At 41.0% G+C, this 17,669-nt stretch overlaps 2 protein-coding genes across 2 annotated transcripts in view; one reads left to right on the plus strand and one right to left on the minus strand.

Moving 5' to 3' along the window:
• Positions 1-17,669, plus strand: part of LOC138637126 (stonustoxin subunit beta-like) — a 121,783-nt gene that overhangs the window by 71,791 nt on the left and 32,323 nt on the right. The gene's annotated exons all lie outside the window — the stretch shown is intronic.
• Positions 1-17,669, minus strand: part of tln1 (talin 1) — a 92,638-nt gene that overhangs the window by 22,648 nt on the left and 52,321 nt on the right. The window contains exons 30-48 of the mRNA XM_069725601.1: positions 16,144-16,341; positions 15,705-15,844; positions 15,523-15,616; positions 15,148-15,237; positions 10,802-10,924; positions 10,502-10,645; positions 9,691-9,852; positions 9,143-9,283; positions 8,649-8,830; positions 7,996-8,128; positions 6,503-6,604; positions 6,213-6,383; positions 5,358-5,606; positions 4,177-4,296; positions 3,905-4,051; positions 3,504-3,670; positions 1,185-1,368; positions 904-1,029; positions 182-298 (exon numbers count right to left, since the gene is read on the minus strand). Coding sequence (XP_069581702.1) covers positions 182-298; positions 904-1,029; positions 1,185-1,368; positions 3,504-3,670; positions 3,905-4,051; positions 4,177-4,296; positions 5,358-5,606; positions 6,213-6,383; positions 6,503-6,604; positions 7,996-8,128; positions 8,649-8,830; positions 9,143-9,283; positions 9,691-9,852; positions 10,502-10,645; positions 10,802-10,924; positions 15,148-15,237; positions 15,523-15,616; positions 15,705-15,844; positions 16,144-16,341 — 2,790 coding nt within the window. The remainder of the gene's footprint in view (positions 1-181; positions 299-903; positions 1,030-1,184; positions 1,369-3,503; positions 3,671-3,904; positions 4,052-4,176; positions 4,297-5,357; positions 5,607-6,212; positions 6,384-6,502; positions 6,605-7,995; positions 8,129-8,648; positions 8,831-9,142; positions 9,284-9,690; positions 9,853-10,501; positions 10,646-10,801; positions 10,925-15,147; positions 15,238-15,522; positions 15,617-15,704; positions 15,845-16,143; positions 16,342-17,669) is intronic.

The following is a 17,669-nucleotide window of genomic DNA, read 5'->3' on the forward strand; positions in this document are numbered from 1 at the left end:
CTGCGTGGTAAAACCAGGGGACAGTTAGAGACTAACAATATTTGTTTCATCCAACAATCAAGTGAATTAAATGCCAAGAGTATCAGCATCATGTTCATGGAATCCTTGGACGGGACATCTCCTACCGGTCCCAATAGTAAAGAAACATCGCTTTAGATGTTTGCAGTCTCGGACCACTCACAGTCAGCTCCTGTTTGATGTGCTCAATAGTGGCCTCTAAAGCTCTGGTCCCCTTCGTGGCTTCATCCTCCACTGCCTTCACAGTCTTCAGGAGGGATGTTACGTTGGTCACCATCACCTACAGCAGCCATCACAGATCATATAACATCAGATTAGACTGATAAAAACATCTGAAAAACCTATTTACTGACACAACTTACTTTTATAAGATATCACAAAGACATCATTAGATACATCTATTTTGAAAATATAGGGGTGTACCCTACTGACAATAATAGCTGTTTATGTAATAGAACAGCCCGACAGCTTTACTGGGTTTAAAGTACATTCAAATGTGTTTGATCACAGTTCAACAGATGACATATTATTGAGGTAGTGTGGTTGAAACGTCTTTACTTGGTCTTAATGTTAACATGTTTTACAGGTTGTGGAGTTCAACATTGTATTGTATTGTGCAACATACAATATCAGATACTGTGTGACTGAATGTGATCTTTAAAGGGCTAAAAACAGCATCTTAACTGATGGATGCAATATTTGTTGTGATTGGCGAGTTGTGCAGAGACGAGGAAAAAATCTGCAGAGTTTGAACATCCCACTAAAATTATTATTATTTCATTCATACCGTTTCACACTTAAGATGGTGTTGCTGTAGAGACACAAAGGACAGATACCTAAACAACAAAACAGACACATCTTGTGGTTGTGGGTTGGTTGTCTTACCTTAGCAGAATTCTTAAGCTGCAGCATGCTGGGATCATCATGAGGTTTCCCTGCAGCTGCCTTGGTAGAGCTGATGAGATTGCCCAGAGCTTTGGCCACATCCTTCACTGCATTGATCAAGACCACCTGTAGAGATCACACAACAGTACTTGGCTGTTTAATGTGATGCCTTCACAGTCAGTGATTGTAGCTAAACACATAAACGTAGCAGCTCTGTACAACTTTAGGAGCAGACAAATATGCAACATGTTTTGTGAAAAGGCAGTTCTGGGGGTCCATACCTGGGTCTCTGGGTCTTCAGATCCCAGGCTGGCAGCTCCCAGTTTGACTACATCCGCCAGTTTGGTAATGGTGCACACTGAGGATTGGGCAGCCTGGGACAGTTTTTCCTGACTGGCTGCAGCACCAGACACCAGCAGCTTGGTGTCCTCCACCAGAGCCTTGGCTGTCTTCAGGATGTATTCTCTGAAAAAAAGGAAAAGTCATGCAGTCACCAGGTATCCCCTCCCATCACTACCAGCTTCAATAATACGAAACAAAGATGATGCACTTATCGTACTGCAGTTAATCAAGACCTCACAATTAAGTAAAAAAACAAACAACTAAAAGCTTTGAGAAAGAAAATGAAAAAGCAGAATGGATTTCTGGTCTTTTTTTTTTTTTTTTTACATAATTGGAAAATGCTGAGACTACTAGAAATTCCACTTTTATACAAAAACGAAATGGTTATTTACAGGTCATGATTCATCACCTTATTGATAACTATAATTAGGTCTGTCAAAGGTCCGTGTAAATCCATCATGCTGCACATTCACCGTTTGACCAAACGGGACAACAGTTGATGCCGGTGTTGATTTTGGTAAAAAAAAAAAAAAAAAAAAAAAAAAAAAAAGAAGATTTATGGAGATATAGATGCTAATTGATTCTTCATATTTTGAAAAATATAGAATGATGGACCCAGTTTTGTTACAATTCATTGGATGTGCTGAAAAAAATGTCTTTTTTGTAGTACATATAGGGGATTTTTTTTTTTTTAAATGAGATCTATCATGACCAAATTGTACTCATGGATTGAGTCCTGACCATAGATCATGCATAACAAATTTTTTGAGAATCTCTGTAGCCAATAACGAGATGTACATTTTTCACATTTTTTGCAACCCCTAGAAGTCATTGTCATTTCAATCAATCAATGTTATTTATTGGCGTAATCACAAACACAATCTCAAAGTATCTCCCGAAATTCCCCATGATTGGTGGAATCATTACCAAGTCATAGCCAATTTTCTGGTAAGACCTTGTAAATGTCATTGGTCAATATCTAACAATAGATAACTTGTAATTAGCTTTGTCCAATGAAGATCTACAGAAAGTTTGCAGAATCATTAATGAATTGCTATTCTGGTTGGTTGTCAATGCCAAAATCTGAATAAGATTATACGGTGTGATGGATGTCAGCTATTAGAAAAACAGAATGAAAGTTGACAGGAAAAAAGCATGAAAGAGGGGGTTTGTTTGAGATAGAGTGCCTTTACATGAGCATTAGTATCCTTTTATTGAGTCTTATCTCCTGGTTTTGACATTTAATATACAAAACCCAGTTGTTCGGAAGTAATCTAATCAGATTTTGGATATCAGGACAAATCTCCAAAATTGAATTAAGTTTTCAGTCTTGGTTTTGATCTGTAGTCCGATTTGGAGCAGCTTGAATAGTTTGTATCTGGATGCAGGTGATTCAATTCAATGTAGATTTCAAAACTGATAAATCTTTTTTTTTTTTTTTTAAATCCAGAACATTCTGATCTATATTAGGAAGGAAGGACGGTTAGATGGATATGTAGGTAGTTAGAAGGGTATAGAGCCAGGTAGACATGTATAAAGGTAGGTCGGTTGACCGGTTTAAGGTTAGGATAACTGAACCCTTTAATGACTGCAGGGTTTAAATCTCCTTTTCTTCCTCCTCCGTTTAACCCTTTGGCTATTTTCAGGGTAATTTCACTACTTTCTACTTTACCTCATATCTTGGTCATTGTTGAGGCAAACCCTTCATGCTATAGCTGTTAGTTTTTTTCAGGACAGTCTCGGCTATACAGATCTTTCATCATATAATTTGATAATTCTTTGACATTTTCTATATTAGCCTTTATATCAAGGAAAACATTTTTTTGGTCTAATTAAATTGTGATGTTGTTACATGTATCTCACCCTTGTGTGATGTCCACAGGCATAGAGAAGTGTGCAGTGCAAAATAAATACGAGGATAAAAACACAATCAAATGACAAGACACCAGGAGCTGCTATGACCGGCGGCCCGCTAGCACAGCAGAATAACTTTTGAACAACTGGGACCTGAATGTGACATTTCCATGATCATGAAACTCTCTGGGATTCAGATCATCCGTGTGCAGTCGTGTCTCTTACTTTCCTTTAAGAACCTGATGGTTTCTAGAGGTCTGATGGAGGTTTCTGACACATGGAGAAGATTAGTGATACTCCAAAACCCTGGATCATGACCAGGATACCAGTGTGCATGTAGACCAACTCAATAAAGATTTCTTCTCCTCTCATGTTTTATAGAGAGACCCTGTGGTAATTAGTACCTGTGGTCAGCGAAGGTCTCTGCGTTCTCTCGGTTCAGAGTACCGGCAGTAGCGAACATGATAGTGGTGTCGAGGTCGGCGATGATTCCAGACACAGCGCTGGCTGCTGTGATGCAGGCCTGCGTGCCGCGGTTGCCTGCCTGCAGGGATGCCAACACATGGGAGACCTGGAAGAAGACGAATCTGTTATGAGAGGAGGTTGACGCTCGTGTGAACATTTTAGTAAAAACACAAATCTTCTTAACCCCGAACAAAACCCTGCGAATGTTCCAACTTTACAATTTGGGTGTTTAAGTTAAGCAAAATATCAAATCTCTTGCTCTCACTACTAATTTCATAAAGACATGAATTCCCCCCAAAAAATAGTTGAAAAAAGGTGAAGTGATTGCTTGTGGTCGGACCTTCTCAGAGACTTTGCGGGCACTTTCAATCAGCTCTTTTTTAGTGAAGGAGTCGCTGGGGCTGCACTGCAGAGCTCCTGCCTTCGTCACCAAACCTGTGCAGGTGAAACCCAACTCACCGACCTGCTTCTTAATGTGAGAACCAATCTGGGGAAAAAAAACAAGGCATAAATCTGATTAACAGCATGAAAACTACAGAAAATGAGACATGGTATGGCTTACAAAGTGTCTCTCCAAGGACAACATGCTGAAATATTGTTGGTTTTATTTACTTCATCACTCTCTGCAGTCATGGCTGCAAATTTGGCCTCGTTAGCAAGATTTCCAAACTCATTGGTCAGCTGGTTGGCCAATCCTCCGAGGTCATCTGGGTTGGTGTTGGACTTAGTAACCTCAAGAGAGAAGAAAAAAAAATACATTTATTGAGTTAGTTCAGTTATAACCAGTGCATCTGTAGGTATTATACTTCCATTATGAAAACAAAAACAGATGCTACAGATGGTGAGTCAGCGACCAATTATTATAGGGGCTCTATCTTACACCTGGTGCAAAGCAGTGCCAAGTGCCATTCAAGTGTCTTTCCTAGTTTAAGACCAATGTAAGTACATTACAGCAATCCATCAACATACGAGCACAGCTGGCTTTGAGGAGGAATGGGAAAGGATACTCGGATTGGTTTATTTCATGTTTTGCCCCGAGCACACCTTTGATCAATGAGGGCACTGAATACCAACACTTTGAATCAAATGATCTCATTAAAAGCCCTCCAGTTTCTCACAGGGTCCAGCCATATACTAGGTTGTGACTCAAAACATTTATTAAATCTTATATTAGAACGCTTTATTTGACACTTTTCAAACCAGTTTGGCCACAAAAGAGTTTTGTGCCCTGCAGCCGGCATTTCGGGAACATCTGTGTGATGATGGATACAGACAACACAGAGGACAAAAACTCCTGCTCTTAACTCTACGCTGCTGTGATTGGCGAAAAAGGTGTACACAGCTCTGATTGGTTGTATCACTGTCAGTCAATTGATCCCTAATCTGACTCCAAACCTGGACCTTAACTTTCCCATAACCAATGGCAGAGGATCCCCCCGCACATCCAATCTAGAACAAACTGCACAACATGGACGTCTGCCTGTGAAGTGGATGTCTGACATCACAACTAGTTAGGAAGCCAATCCTGTTCCAACAAGCAAATTACACATGTTATGTGGTTACCTCAAAGCACACACTGCACAAACACTGAGAATGGACTTCCAGTGATGCAGACATTAAACTTTTCAAATAAAAACTATTTGTATAATCATAGATTCACGACTTTCCATCTTTAGAGGAGGCATCTTTTTAAGAATTTTCTAATCTAGCAACTGAACTTTTTAAGGAAGAACTTTGTCAGACTATAAATACAGCTAAAAACAGGTAATTAGATGATTATCACAATGCCTTACCATCTCTTGCACAGTGACAGCGATGGCTTTGGCTGTCTTAACCATGGTAGTCTGGTAGTCCACGAAGGTGCCTTCAGGTTCAGGTACATGTGTATCTTCCATTGTATTAATTGCATCATTGATGGAGTCCACCATGCCACCCACGGCACCCGCTGCACTGGCGGCCTCAGCCAGTGTGGCACCCAGGTCGTCTACGGCTTCTTTCATCATCTGCACCGACTCCTCCAGGGCCTCCTGCATGTGTGCTGCCTGGAGAGGAAAAACAGCGTAATGTGGAACTATTCAACAAGACTCTTAATAATAATAATAATCAACCAGGCACCACAATTATCTAAAATCCATCAAATAATATAACACAATAATATAAGATATCAAAATAAATGATTTAACATTAAGGTGAAAGAACAAATGTTACTAATGACATCGAAACCTGCTTTCTGTTCTGATGATGAAATGAAACCACCTTTATCAAACTAAGTTTACAATGACATTGACTTTTCTCTGGTTAACTAGTTTGAGAAAAATAGCCGGAACACCTGATGTCAACGTGAACATGGGATCCTTCTCCCGTTCTTATGACACAGAAACAAGGCCAGTTTTTAATATGCTTTGTTTGTATCATACTTTGTAACGTTTGCTGTGTGGTGGGACCTTAATTACAGGCCCACAGCATCATGTTGGACCAACAGCACTTTAAATTACGTAGTAGGAAACAGATGACAAAAAAAGTCCAGCTATGTTTCCAAAATGTAAGAGTTAAAAAACACTCACTGACAGCTGAAGCTGCTAATGAGGTTAAAACAACACAATACATTATGAGATGGCCGTTTCATCTCCCAGTCTCAGCTGCCGTACCTTCGGGTTCCCTCCGGCCTCCTTGGCAGTGTAGAGCATCTGCAGGGCCGACTCCGTGAGGGTCTTGGTCTGGTCTAAGACAGCCATTTGCTGTTGGCTACTGATGATCTTGGATGCCGTGCCAATGGCCGCCATGATCAAGGGCTCAAAGTAGCTGGCCATCTGAGATACCTATTCAAGTGTATGGGGAAAACAAATTATGCATGATGACAAGTTCAAAACAGAGATTCTGAAATAAAAGTACCATGTCAGACTTGCAGAGCGTTACACTCCTTTCCAGGTGTTTTTACCTTGTGTCCCAACTGGGAAGCCTCAGATCGAGCAGCCACAGCGACAGGATCAATCAAGTTACTGATCTCGTGGACCGAGGCAGCCATCTGCTCATGGAGAGTCTACCACATGCACACGTAAGGTAAGTTTTATAGACCACAAATTCACCTTCATTCTCTACATCTACGAGTCTAAGTGTGAGTCATCATAGATCAGCTGTTTGGGATCCAAACTAAAGCAAAGAGGAAGTGCGTGTGAGGGAGGTGGATTGTTAATATGCAGTCAGCGGTAGCATGTTGTGCTACAGTGACTACAGTGAGTTCATAACAGGACAGGACCAGAAATAAAAAGAGATTCAAAGTCAGATTCTAAATAAATAAACCTTTCAGGAATGTATGGTAGATATGGAGGACGTATGAAAGGCATAAAATACACACATTTTGACTTTTAATTATAAACCAACTCCTGAGAAATAGCACGACTCAACTTTAGGAATTACTTTTATGCAGCCCAGATTAACTTTGGCATGTGTAACCCAAGAATTCATGTCAGGTTGAAAGACATTGAAGAAATCCCCCAATTCATGCAGTCTTGGCTCACAACAATTTAGAAAGATTAATAGATCATATGGCAAATCTATGGATCAAAAACCAACTCAAATCTGAACTATAGTAAGAAAATGATGAATTACAGGTAAGTAAATGGTGTGTTTATGATCCTGAGTTCAAGTTGAATAAAACAGATCAAATATTTCTGGATCTTAATCTTGAGTCTCAAAAGCAGTAACAGCGTTGATCCTTTACAGAAAGGGGATGAGTAGAAATCTTCAAAAACCTGAGGGGAGGATATTATCTTGAAAAATTAGATTTTTTTTTTTCTTAAGGTTTGCCTTGAGGCATATTGAAAAAAAATATCAAAGTGGGGAAAAGAAGGTCTTTTTACAATATTAAAAAGTATTTGTGTTTATTAAAGTGAACATGAACCAACTTGCGTGTCTGCAGTTCAGGTGGAAATGTTTTGTTTCATTTCCTTATTAATGAATGTGTTTGTTAAGTTCTGATCCAAACGATGGAAATATTGAATTTACTGAATGAATGACTTTTATTCTAACAGACATCATTGATTTTTTTAATTTTTTTTTTATTGTATTTCCTCTCCAGTAGCCTCCTAATGAACCCGTCATTGCTCTTCTGTGCACACCTCACCTCTCAAAATGTATAAAAGATTGTAAATTTTGCTCATTTAAAATTTTATTTTTATTGTTACTTTAATTGTAATTTGTTAAAAAAATGATTAGAACTAAATCTTTCAATGCATTTATAGTGAAACTTGTGTAGTAATATTACTATCAATATTACAATCGACTGTATGTGCTATGAATCGTACTATACAACTTTTCATTGTCCTGACAGTTTGTTCCAAGTTGTAAATAGTTTAAATGTCCTGCTGCACAAGAACAAATAGAAAACTGTAATGCATAAAGCCAGAGAAGCTAATGGAGAGGTGTGTTTACCTCCATGGAGATGTCCTCTCGGGGTGTGAGCTGCTGGCTTATGGCAGCGAGGGAGGCCTGATCAACTTCACGGATGCAGCCGTTCAAAACCTCGATAGCGTCGTCACATTCTCTCTGGCCGGGAGCTTTGTCTCTACACAGGAAATACAGGGGAGATACAGCGGTTAGCCAAGGCAAGGCCATTTGATTCAGGCAGAACCTTTCGTACACGGCTGTCACTCAAAGTGTTCTTCAAATGAAAGAACAGAAGAAGAATCCAAGGCAACATTTAAAAAATAAAGATGTAAGAGAATAAAGATTAAAAACTTGTGGATCCAAAAGATTTTTAAAAAAAATTAACAATGAATCTAAATGAATTTGTGCACTGAAAGTGCAGTAGAGCTTGGTTTAAAAATGTCTTTTCTAATGCTTTCTGCCCACTTGTTCTATTAAAGAGCAGCACCAATGTTTCTGTTTAATTTGGGGTTCAGTGTGATGCCCATGGACGGTTGGACATGTGGACAGGAAGCGTTGGATTGGAACCACCACATTTCTTTTTTCTCTTAGCACTAGGGTTACAGCGGTTTTACTGGTATCACGGTATACCGTTGTATTAAAATCGATGGTTACGACACCGTGCTTAGCCAATAGTTGCAGTGCAGAACAGAGCTTACCTCACGTTGGTGATAAGTTTCTTGATGGAGTCGGACACCGTCCGTGAGTGTCCGGCCAGCACCGACCACTTGGGTGGGTCTTTGGGGTTGACGGCCAGAGAGCGTGCGGTTTGGATCAAGCCGGTCGAGCTCTCCAGCATCGTCTTTGCCGCCGCCACGATGGGCTCCATGGCTGCATGGCCCTGAGAAAGGGGAAAATCACAATCAGGATGAAAATGACTTGCTTCAATTGTGGAATACTAAATGATCCTGTTCTCGATGTTAGACATCAATAACCTCACACATAGATGATGAAATCACAGAGGTTTAACCATAAGCTTACTGGTGGCTTTAAGCCGAAAGGCAGGTTCCACAGTAACACCGCTCCTGTCCAGTTTGCTTTTTCATCTTAGAGCAGACAGCTCTCACTTAAATTCGAATGGAACCACTATGTAACTCACAAAAATACAACAAACCATATTCATGTAATCGTCCAATATTAAATGAAGACATACCTCAGGGCTGATCTGAGCAGGAATGCTGGCAAACTCTGGGTTGGAGGCGAAGGCAGTGAGGTTATCCACAGCTTCTATCAGAGGACCGGTGGCAGCTTTACACTTCTCTCTGTTCTCCAGGTTAAAGGCTCCATCTAAAGCCTATGCAGGAGAGATGGCATCATTTACAACCCAATAATGATCTAGAATTTATATCTATATATACAGATATATATAGATATATATCTATATATATATATATATATTTATATATATTCAATTGTGCAGACAATATTTCTTTTTTGTATATTTCCACTGTACATTACTCTGGTTTTCATTATTCGATATTGTGGCTATATATTGTAGAAAAATCTTTGTATTTCAAAAAGGTTCGCCCCTCTAATGACCAAGATACGAGCTTAAAAGTGAAGGTAGTGAAATTACCCTGAACATGTTTTGTTATATTTGGGCTAAGAAATGCAAACCAGAAATTTTGCTGCCACTCAGCACAGATGATCTACTTTTCATTTAATTGATGATGAATTTCAAAATGACTTGGCACTACAGACCTTGATGGATTTGACCAGGTTGGCAGTGGTGTTGGCCACCTCTTTGGCCGACTGGACAAACTGCCTCTTGGCAACCGGGTTAGGAGTTTTGGAGGAGGCCAGGCGGCAGGCGTTACACAGGGCAGACGTGTGTTTGGCCACAATAGTGGCTGCAGAGAGCACCTGGGCAGAGATAGTAAAGGTGGATTCCACCGCTGACCAAGACTCACGTAAGACTCACTGCCAGGCAAACAATGCCAGTGTTTCCCCAACATGAGATGCTGCTGCACGTTACAATATTTTGTGCTACAGACACTTCATATCCAGGCAAAAATCTCCCACCTGTGAGTAGCCTAAAGCATATAAACTTTGCACTGAGCAGATCATGAGAGCACAGCGATTGTAAGAACAAGCAGCTGGTACATGTCAATAATAAAGCAGCGAAGGTGATCACATCTTCATGTGAGTGTCGCACAGCAGCTCTACAGCAAACACACTTCTTTAACAAGGAGACACAACTTCTGTAAAATTAGAAAATACATTGGCCGATTTTTTTTTCCTGAAATAACATTTTCCTAAATGTTTGGAACGTGTGTGTGTTAGCGCCACAGACTGCTCATTAGTGTACACAGTGTGTACGTAGGCCTCAAGTTCTCTGATGGTACCGACAGATACATGAAACCTCCCGGCCGGACGGGCTTTGTGAGCAAAACCCCTTTTTCTTGCATGCGCACATCTTTTTTTTTCTTCACCTCTGCTGCTACAACTTCATCGTAGGGGGGAAACACTGAAAGTGGATGAAATGGATCAGTGAAGTAAGCATGTACTGTACCTGTGACTGGGTGCAGGCCGGGTCCACCAAGTTCTGGCAGGCCATCTGAATAGACTGATTAGCCCGGGCGAACTGAGCAGGGTCCACCAGGCCCTTCTGACCTGCCGAACTGTTGGGGTCCGACACTCCCACCAGGTAGGCAGCCTAGACACATCAGCAATTTAGAACGTGTCCGTGTACAATCCTTTCTACACATGCATGCATTACAAACTGAACCAAAACACCTCCATTTGTCTCTGAGCTGGTGTAAGAAATCGTAGAATTTGGCCACAACAAAATAAAGTTCAGCAGAGACTTTACCTGAGCAGCAGCTTCAGTGAGACCACACAGAGCTTTGGAGCCAGAACTGACCGAATCACCAAACTCTGGCAGGTTTGAGTTTTTGGCATTGTGAGAAATACCAGCCATGGACTCGCCAAGCACCTGTCGACAAGACACACAATAGTTCAGATGAGACAAATAGTTTAGTTTGGAGAGGGCCTTGGTTTTCTTTTTGATACCTTTTATGATAAACAATTCACTGAGCAAATGGATTGAATAAAAGGTCTGAAGCAAAGTTTCAACCAAAAGAGAAATACATGAGAGTATTAGACCTCAATACTTTGTTGATAATTATTGCCATTTGTCAGTAGGACAGGGCATCAAAAACGGTCAAATATTTGCATCAAAGGGGGGAAATAAAAAAACGTCTGACGCAGTGTGAGATGTGATTAAAATGTGGTGGCCAAAGGTAACTGCGATCATGTTTGTGGCTGTAACTCAATAACTAAAATATGAAATATGAAAAATGAAAAAAAGAATTATTCTTTTCTGTCCATAATTCAAAACCAAAACTGAGGAGATTGTGACCAAAATTCCCATTTACAACAAATACCAAACTGGTGACATTACCCCGGGTCTCCATCAATAAACTGTGTGATTGTATTAATCTTCTGTGTTTTGAAGATTAAAGTTCAAGTCCAAGTTTTAGAATTTATAGTTTCTTTACAGCAACATGTGTACAGTGCCTTGCAAAAGTATTGACCCCCTTGGCGTTTTTCCTATTTTGTTGCCTTACAACTTGGAATTAAAATTTATCTTTATTTGGATTTCATCTAATGGACATACACAAAATAGTCCAAATTGGTGAAGTGAAATGAAAAAAATAACTTGTTTAAAAAAAAATTCTAAAAAATAAATAACGGAAAAGTGGTGCGTGCATATGTATTCACCCCCTTTGCCTCTAAATAAGATCTGGTGCAACCAATTACCTTCAGAAGTCACGTAATTAGTTAAATAAAGTCCACCTGTGTGCAATCTACTTTGAACATCCCACAGAGCACCATTTAAGCCATTATTAAAAAATGGAAAGAATATGGCACCACAACAAACCTGGCAAGAGAGGGCCGCCCACCAAAACTCACGGACCAGGCAAGGAGGGCATTAATCAGAGAGGCAACAAGGAGACCAAAGATAACCCTGAAGGAGCTGCAAAGCTCCACAGCGGAGATTGGAGTTTCTGTCCATAGGACCACTTTAAGCCGTACACTCCACAGAGCTGGGCTTTACGGAAGAGTGGCCAGAAAAAAGCCATTGCTAAAGAAAAAAATAAGCAAACACGTTTAGTGTTCGCCAAAAGGCATGTGGGAGACTCCCAAACATATGGAAGAAGGTACTCTGGTCAGATGAGACTAAAATTGAGCTTTTTGGCCATCAAGGAAAACGCTATGTCTGGCGCAAACCCAACACCTCTCATCACCCCGAGAACACCATCCCCACAGTGAAGCATGGTGGTGGCAGCATCGTGCTGTGGGGATGTTTTTCATCGGCAGGGACTGGGAAACTGGTCAGAATTGAAGGAATGATGGATGGCGCTAAATACAGGGAAATTCTTGAGGGAAACCTGTTTCAGTCTTCCAGAGATTTGAGACTGGGACAGAGGTTCACCTTCCAGCATGACAATGACCCTAAGCATACTGCTAAAGCAACACTCGAGTGGTTTAAGGGGAAACATTTAAATGTCTTGGAATGGCCTAGTCAAAGCCCAGACCTCAATCCAATTGAGAATCTGTGGTATGACTTAAAGATTGCTGTACACCAGCGGAACCCATCCAACTTGAAGGAGCTGGAGCAGTTTTGCCTTGAAGAATGGGCAAAAATCCCAGTGGCTAGATGTGCCAAGCTTATAGATACATACCCCAAGAGACTTGCAGCTGTAATTGCTGCAAAAGGGGGCTCTTCAAAGTATTGACTTTGGGGGGTGAATAGTTATGCACGCTCAAGTTTTGTTTTTTTGTCTTATTTCTTGTTTGTTTCACAATAAAACATATTTTGCATCTTCAAAGTGGTAGGCATGTTGTGTAAATCAAATAATACAAACCCCCTCAAAAAAAAAAATCAATTTTAATTCCAGGTTGTAAGGCAACAAAAAAAGAAATACGCCAAGGGGGGTCAATACTTTTGCAAGGCACTGTATATGTTGACACAGATATGCATGTAAACTACAACTTAAGTGGTCAGCAGTGATTACACTGCCTAGTGGTTCACTTGTAATTCTACTTGTTCAATGAGTGACAGGTCATTAACATCCAGCATTGTGTTTCCTCGTGAAAGTGCACCGTGTCTTTTTGAGTCTTTGAGCTCTGCGTCACATCTTTGCTCATGACATGTTCCATCCAAGGCAACGAAAGGTGGGCAGGAAAGGACTCGTATGGAATCTGGACGATTCAACCATGTCTGTGGTGTGTGCACATGATGAGGTGTCTGCTGGTTGTTACGCTGTAGTTCGCTGTTTGGTTTAGTGTCGTTCCCTCTAACTAGCTGTGGTCTCTTGTATCCGTGTCACTCTCACTCTCCTTGTCACTCCCTGCGCCCACCAGAGGTCATCAGTCTGTCCATCTGTCCATCTCTGTGTTGGTCTCCTACCTCTCTCGCCTGTTCTCTGTCGTCCAATCTGCCACAGCTGTATCCATTCTTTAAACACACACTGCGCGTGTGTGTCTGTATGTATATATATATATATAATCATGTTTTTTTCTTAATTGCCTTTGTGTTTTGTTCGACCCTAATCGTGCTAAAACTCGTCCATCGTCTGCATACTTAATATGTGCTATCACACTGGTTGGATTCTCTTGTTATTCTTGATTTGCAGATAAGCTGAATTTCAGTAAACAGTTGAACAGCCCAGACTGCATCCATGTAATCACGTCTTCCACTTGCAGCACTCATGGTCAAACAGGCCAACATCAGACCAGCACCGGCTCTATGCAGGTTAATAAAGCCTTTTTACTCTGGACATTTCACATACACACAACACAAAGGGCCTGATTTACCAAGATCTCAAATAAAGGAACTAAATTGCACGTTTATTCCAAAAGTTTGCACATTTTTTTGCACCCATTTTGCGGGTGATTTACTAAAAGTAATTGCGTCATTGAAATCAGGTGCAAATCTCTGTATTTAAATGAGGAGTTTGCGTGTTGTGATTCCAGCAATGGAAAACAGAGCGACTGCAAAAGGAAATCTGATCCCATTGAAATTAAGAAATATAAATATGACAAGAAACGCTATATAGGAGATTATCAACAAGAAAGTCAATACTGAGGGAAAAATTTAAAAAAAATCAATAGATGAAATTAAGGAAAGATGGCAAGATGTTAGGCGGGGAAAAAAAAAAGACTTAATAATAAATTGTTGGCAAATAAAAGAGGAGGACGGTGGATGAGATCTTCTAACAAACAGAGATCAGCAGGTCCAGATATTTCTGTGATGAGCAGCTGATGTTTCATTGAGTTCCTGGAGGTCTCGTGAACCTGATGAAGCTACCTGTGAATTCTGCAGGACTCATTCAGGATGTGACAGCTCACCTGAATAACAGGACTGGAGGGAGATCCAAGCAGAGATACGCTGGAACCACCCAGAGGCAGCAAAATACTGAGTCGGAAAAAGTTTAGACTTTGCTGGTATTTCGTGGCTCCTCTTTGTTGTTGGCTGTCAATCATCTTCTAGTTCATTCAATAACTCAGAAATATCATCTCACAAACGATATGTCTGAATAATGTTTCCCTCCGTCATCTCAGAAATGTGTAACGGGTGTAAAACCTTGTTCTCTATGTATTCTCTGGTTTCCTGTGTCTCCTTCACAATAAGAGCAGCCGTGTCTCCTTCACAATAAGAGCAGCCGTCTCTCCTGATGTTCATCTGATTAAAACCTTCGTACAAAACAGTCGTACCAAAATACACAACAATCACTTCTCCTGTTTCTACTTCCAGGTTCAGTAAATATCGTTGCAGGTGATAAATTGTTCTATTTGCATGTTTCCTCTCAGTATTTAACTCCTTCAGGTAGAAACGTCCAATATTACATATGATGGAGGAAAACACGCAGAATGGACAACGTGTGTTAAACTGCACATTTGGAAGATGAAATCCTCGCTGCATGTCATCAGTAGATCTGATGGACATTTGTTTGCGGGTGATTTTACACACAGATCTTCAGTAAATCAGACTCTATGTGTACAGTTTCCAATGGAGCTACTCTCTACTAAAGAAGTAGTCCTGTACTGTCTGCAGTAAATGAACAAATCTATGCCTTCAGAAAAAAAAAAACTTTTGTGTGGGTGATCAAAGAGGCAAAACCATAGAAGAAGAGCAGCGGCGTGTTCTACCTTTGAGTTCTCCATCACACTGTCGATGCAGTCGAAGTACGACAGCTCATTAACAGCTTCTGTGGGGTTCTCCAGCATCCCCCTCACCGACTGCAGATAGAAACACATACTTTCACATCTCGGCCAATGTGTCACATGGCCTCTGGGCTGGAATTTACTCCTTGTTTTATCATTTTCTTATAAATTCAAGTAACTTTTCTGATGGCATCCACGACCTGAGCTTTAAAACTTTTGAGATTCAAAGCTGAAAAATGATCTATCATTACTCGTGTTAAGTAATTGACATCAAGTCATTACCAGTCTGCAGGTCTCCCTCCTAACATGGAACAAGAGAGAGATGTAATAATATTTGGAGAACTGAAGGACGCTTGTTACCTCCAGCTCTCTGAGAGCGTTGTCGCACTCCTTCTGACCCGGAGCCTGCTGAGTGCACATGGTGATGAGCTGGTTGATGCTGTCTGTAACTGCCCTGTAAAATACAAGTGCAGAGTGCAGAGAAATGTAAAAGACCAGCTCGGCGGTAAAAGAAAACGAAGCGCGGGAGGGATGTTTGTTACCGAGCGGCCGCTGCCAGCTGGTTCTTCAGGTTGGGGGAGCTCGGGTCGGTGGACAGGGCTTTTGCAGACAGCAGCAGTTTGCTTGACGACATGGAGATGGTCTTCAGGTTGGACACCACCTGTGTCTGATCCTCTTTAGACTAGAGAAAGAAGGTATGAAGAGAATTTCAGGCTATCACAAATACATCATAAGACTGCTGTAAAGAAATTGATGAACTTAAACAACATGACTACCTAGCTTCCCAGTACGACATGTCAGGCTGGAGATACGCTTGCTTTTCAATCAAAATAGATTGAAGTGTGCATGGAGTGTTTAAATTGCAGCTATTTTCAGCACCATCTTAATTTATACCTCTGAATGTTTAAATAATGGAAAGCCATCTCCTGCTGAGTGAATTAGCGCATCACTTAAATACAAGTTCACTCTCATCATACTGACCTGGGATGTTCCAGCCATGTCAACACCAGCCTCTAGGAAGTTGGTAAAGTCCTGTCCAAATTTGCTGGTGGCCCTAGCCAGGTCCTGCGTGGTGCCTCTGGACGCCTGGACCACCTCGTTGGCTGACTGGTTCAGACCAGCTGCCACCTGGTTGAGCTGAGCCTGAACCTCCTGGAAGCTCCTTCCACTCGATGGGAACTACAAGCGGAGAACAGAAATCATGAGAGCTGCAAGTAGCAATGGCAAAAAGTGTTGAGTGTAGAAGGGGACAGAAAATGGAAAAACAAAAACGAAGTTAAATTATGCGGTGATGAGAGACCGTTTGAGCACAGCAAGGTTCAATCTACTCTTTTAGTACTTTTACTTTTTACGATCTGTTAACTATCTTTGAAACCCACTCCAAAAGCTTTAGGGAAAAACACCTGCAAGACATGGGAACCTCTGAGGTCTGAATTCATTTACAGTCGTGGGTGAATTTGTTGGAACCTTAACAGCTTCATTTCTGCTGAAAAAGTGACAAAATAAAATAATATTGTCTCACCTGTGGCCTTCGCTATATCAGAGTAACACAAAGAAATGTGTGGAAAAAAAACACTATCGCTTCCTCTCCAAAGATTATTGTCCTTGTGAAATTTGTGTGATTATAGTGATATTTCAAAGTGTTTCCTTGAATTAGTTTCACATGTCTTCAATCTGTAATCAGCCCTTCAGCCTGTTTAAATGGAGAGAAGTGGTCTCTGCTGTTTGGTACCATGGTGGGCACCACGCTGGACAGACAGCTGTCCGACGAGATCAGAATGAAAATTATAGACAAGCATGTTAAAGTTAGAGGCTATAAAACCATCTTTATGTTGCTGTGACCACAGCTGTAAATATTATGATCAAGTTTAAGTTCAAGGTCCATGAGACTTTAGTGAAACTGCCTGGATGCAGCATCGGTGGCTGTAACAGAAGGATGCTGTCAACAGTAACTAGAGGAGTACAGCAGTGATCCATCCTGCATCACTCTGATTGACAGGTCAACAGTAACTAGAGGATCAGAGCAGTGATCCATCCTGCATCACTCTGATTGACAGGTCAACAGTAACTAGAGGAGTATAGCAGTGATCCATCCTGCATCACTCTGATTGACAGGTCAACAGTAACTAGAGGAGTATAGCAGTGATCCATCCTGCATCACTCTGATTGACAGGTCAACAGTAACTAGAGGATCAGAGCAGTGATCCATCCTGCATCACTCTGATTGACAGGTCAACAGTAACTAGAGGATCAGAGCAGTGATCCATCCTGCATCACTCTGATTGACAGGTCAACAGTAACTAGAGGATCAGAGCAGTGATCCATCCTGCATCACTCTGATTGACAGGTTAACAGAGGAAGAATCTACTGTGAAGAGAAAAACAAGAAACGCGGACCGGAATTTGCTCAAATGCAAATTAACAAGCCACAACTGTTCTGGGAGAACGTCCTGCGATCAGACGGGACCAGACTGGAGATCTGAGTTTTATTTTAGGGCTGATTTGCTG

The sequence above is a fragment of the Brachyistius frenatus genome, unplaced genomic scaffold, assembly GCF_029030835.1.
Source record: "Brachyistius frenatus isolate BFR_SWC_R1_liver_20210118 unplaced genomic scaffold, ASM2903083v1 Contig_433, whole genome shotgun sequence".
In the NCBI taxonomy this organism is placed as follows: domain Eukaryota; kingdom Metazoa; phylum Chordata; class Actinopteri; family Embiotocidae; genus Brachyistius; species Brachyistius frenatus.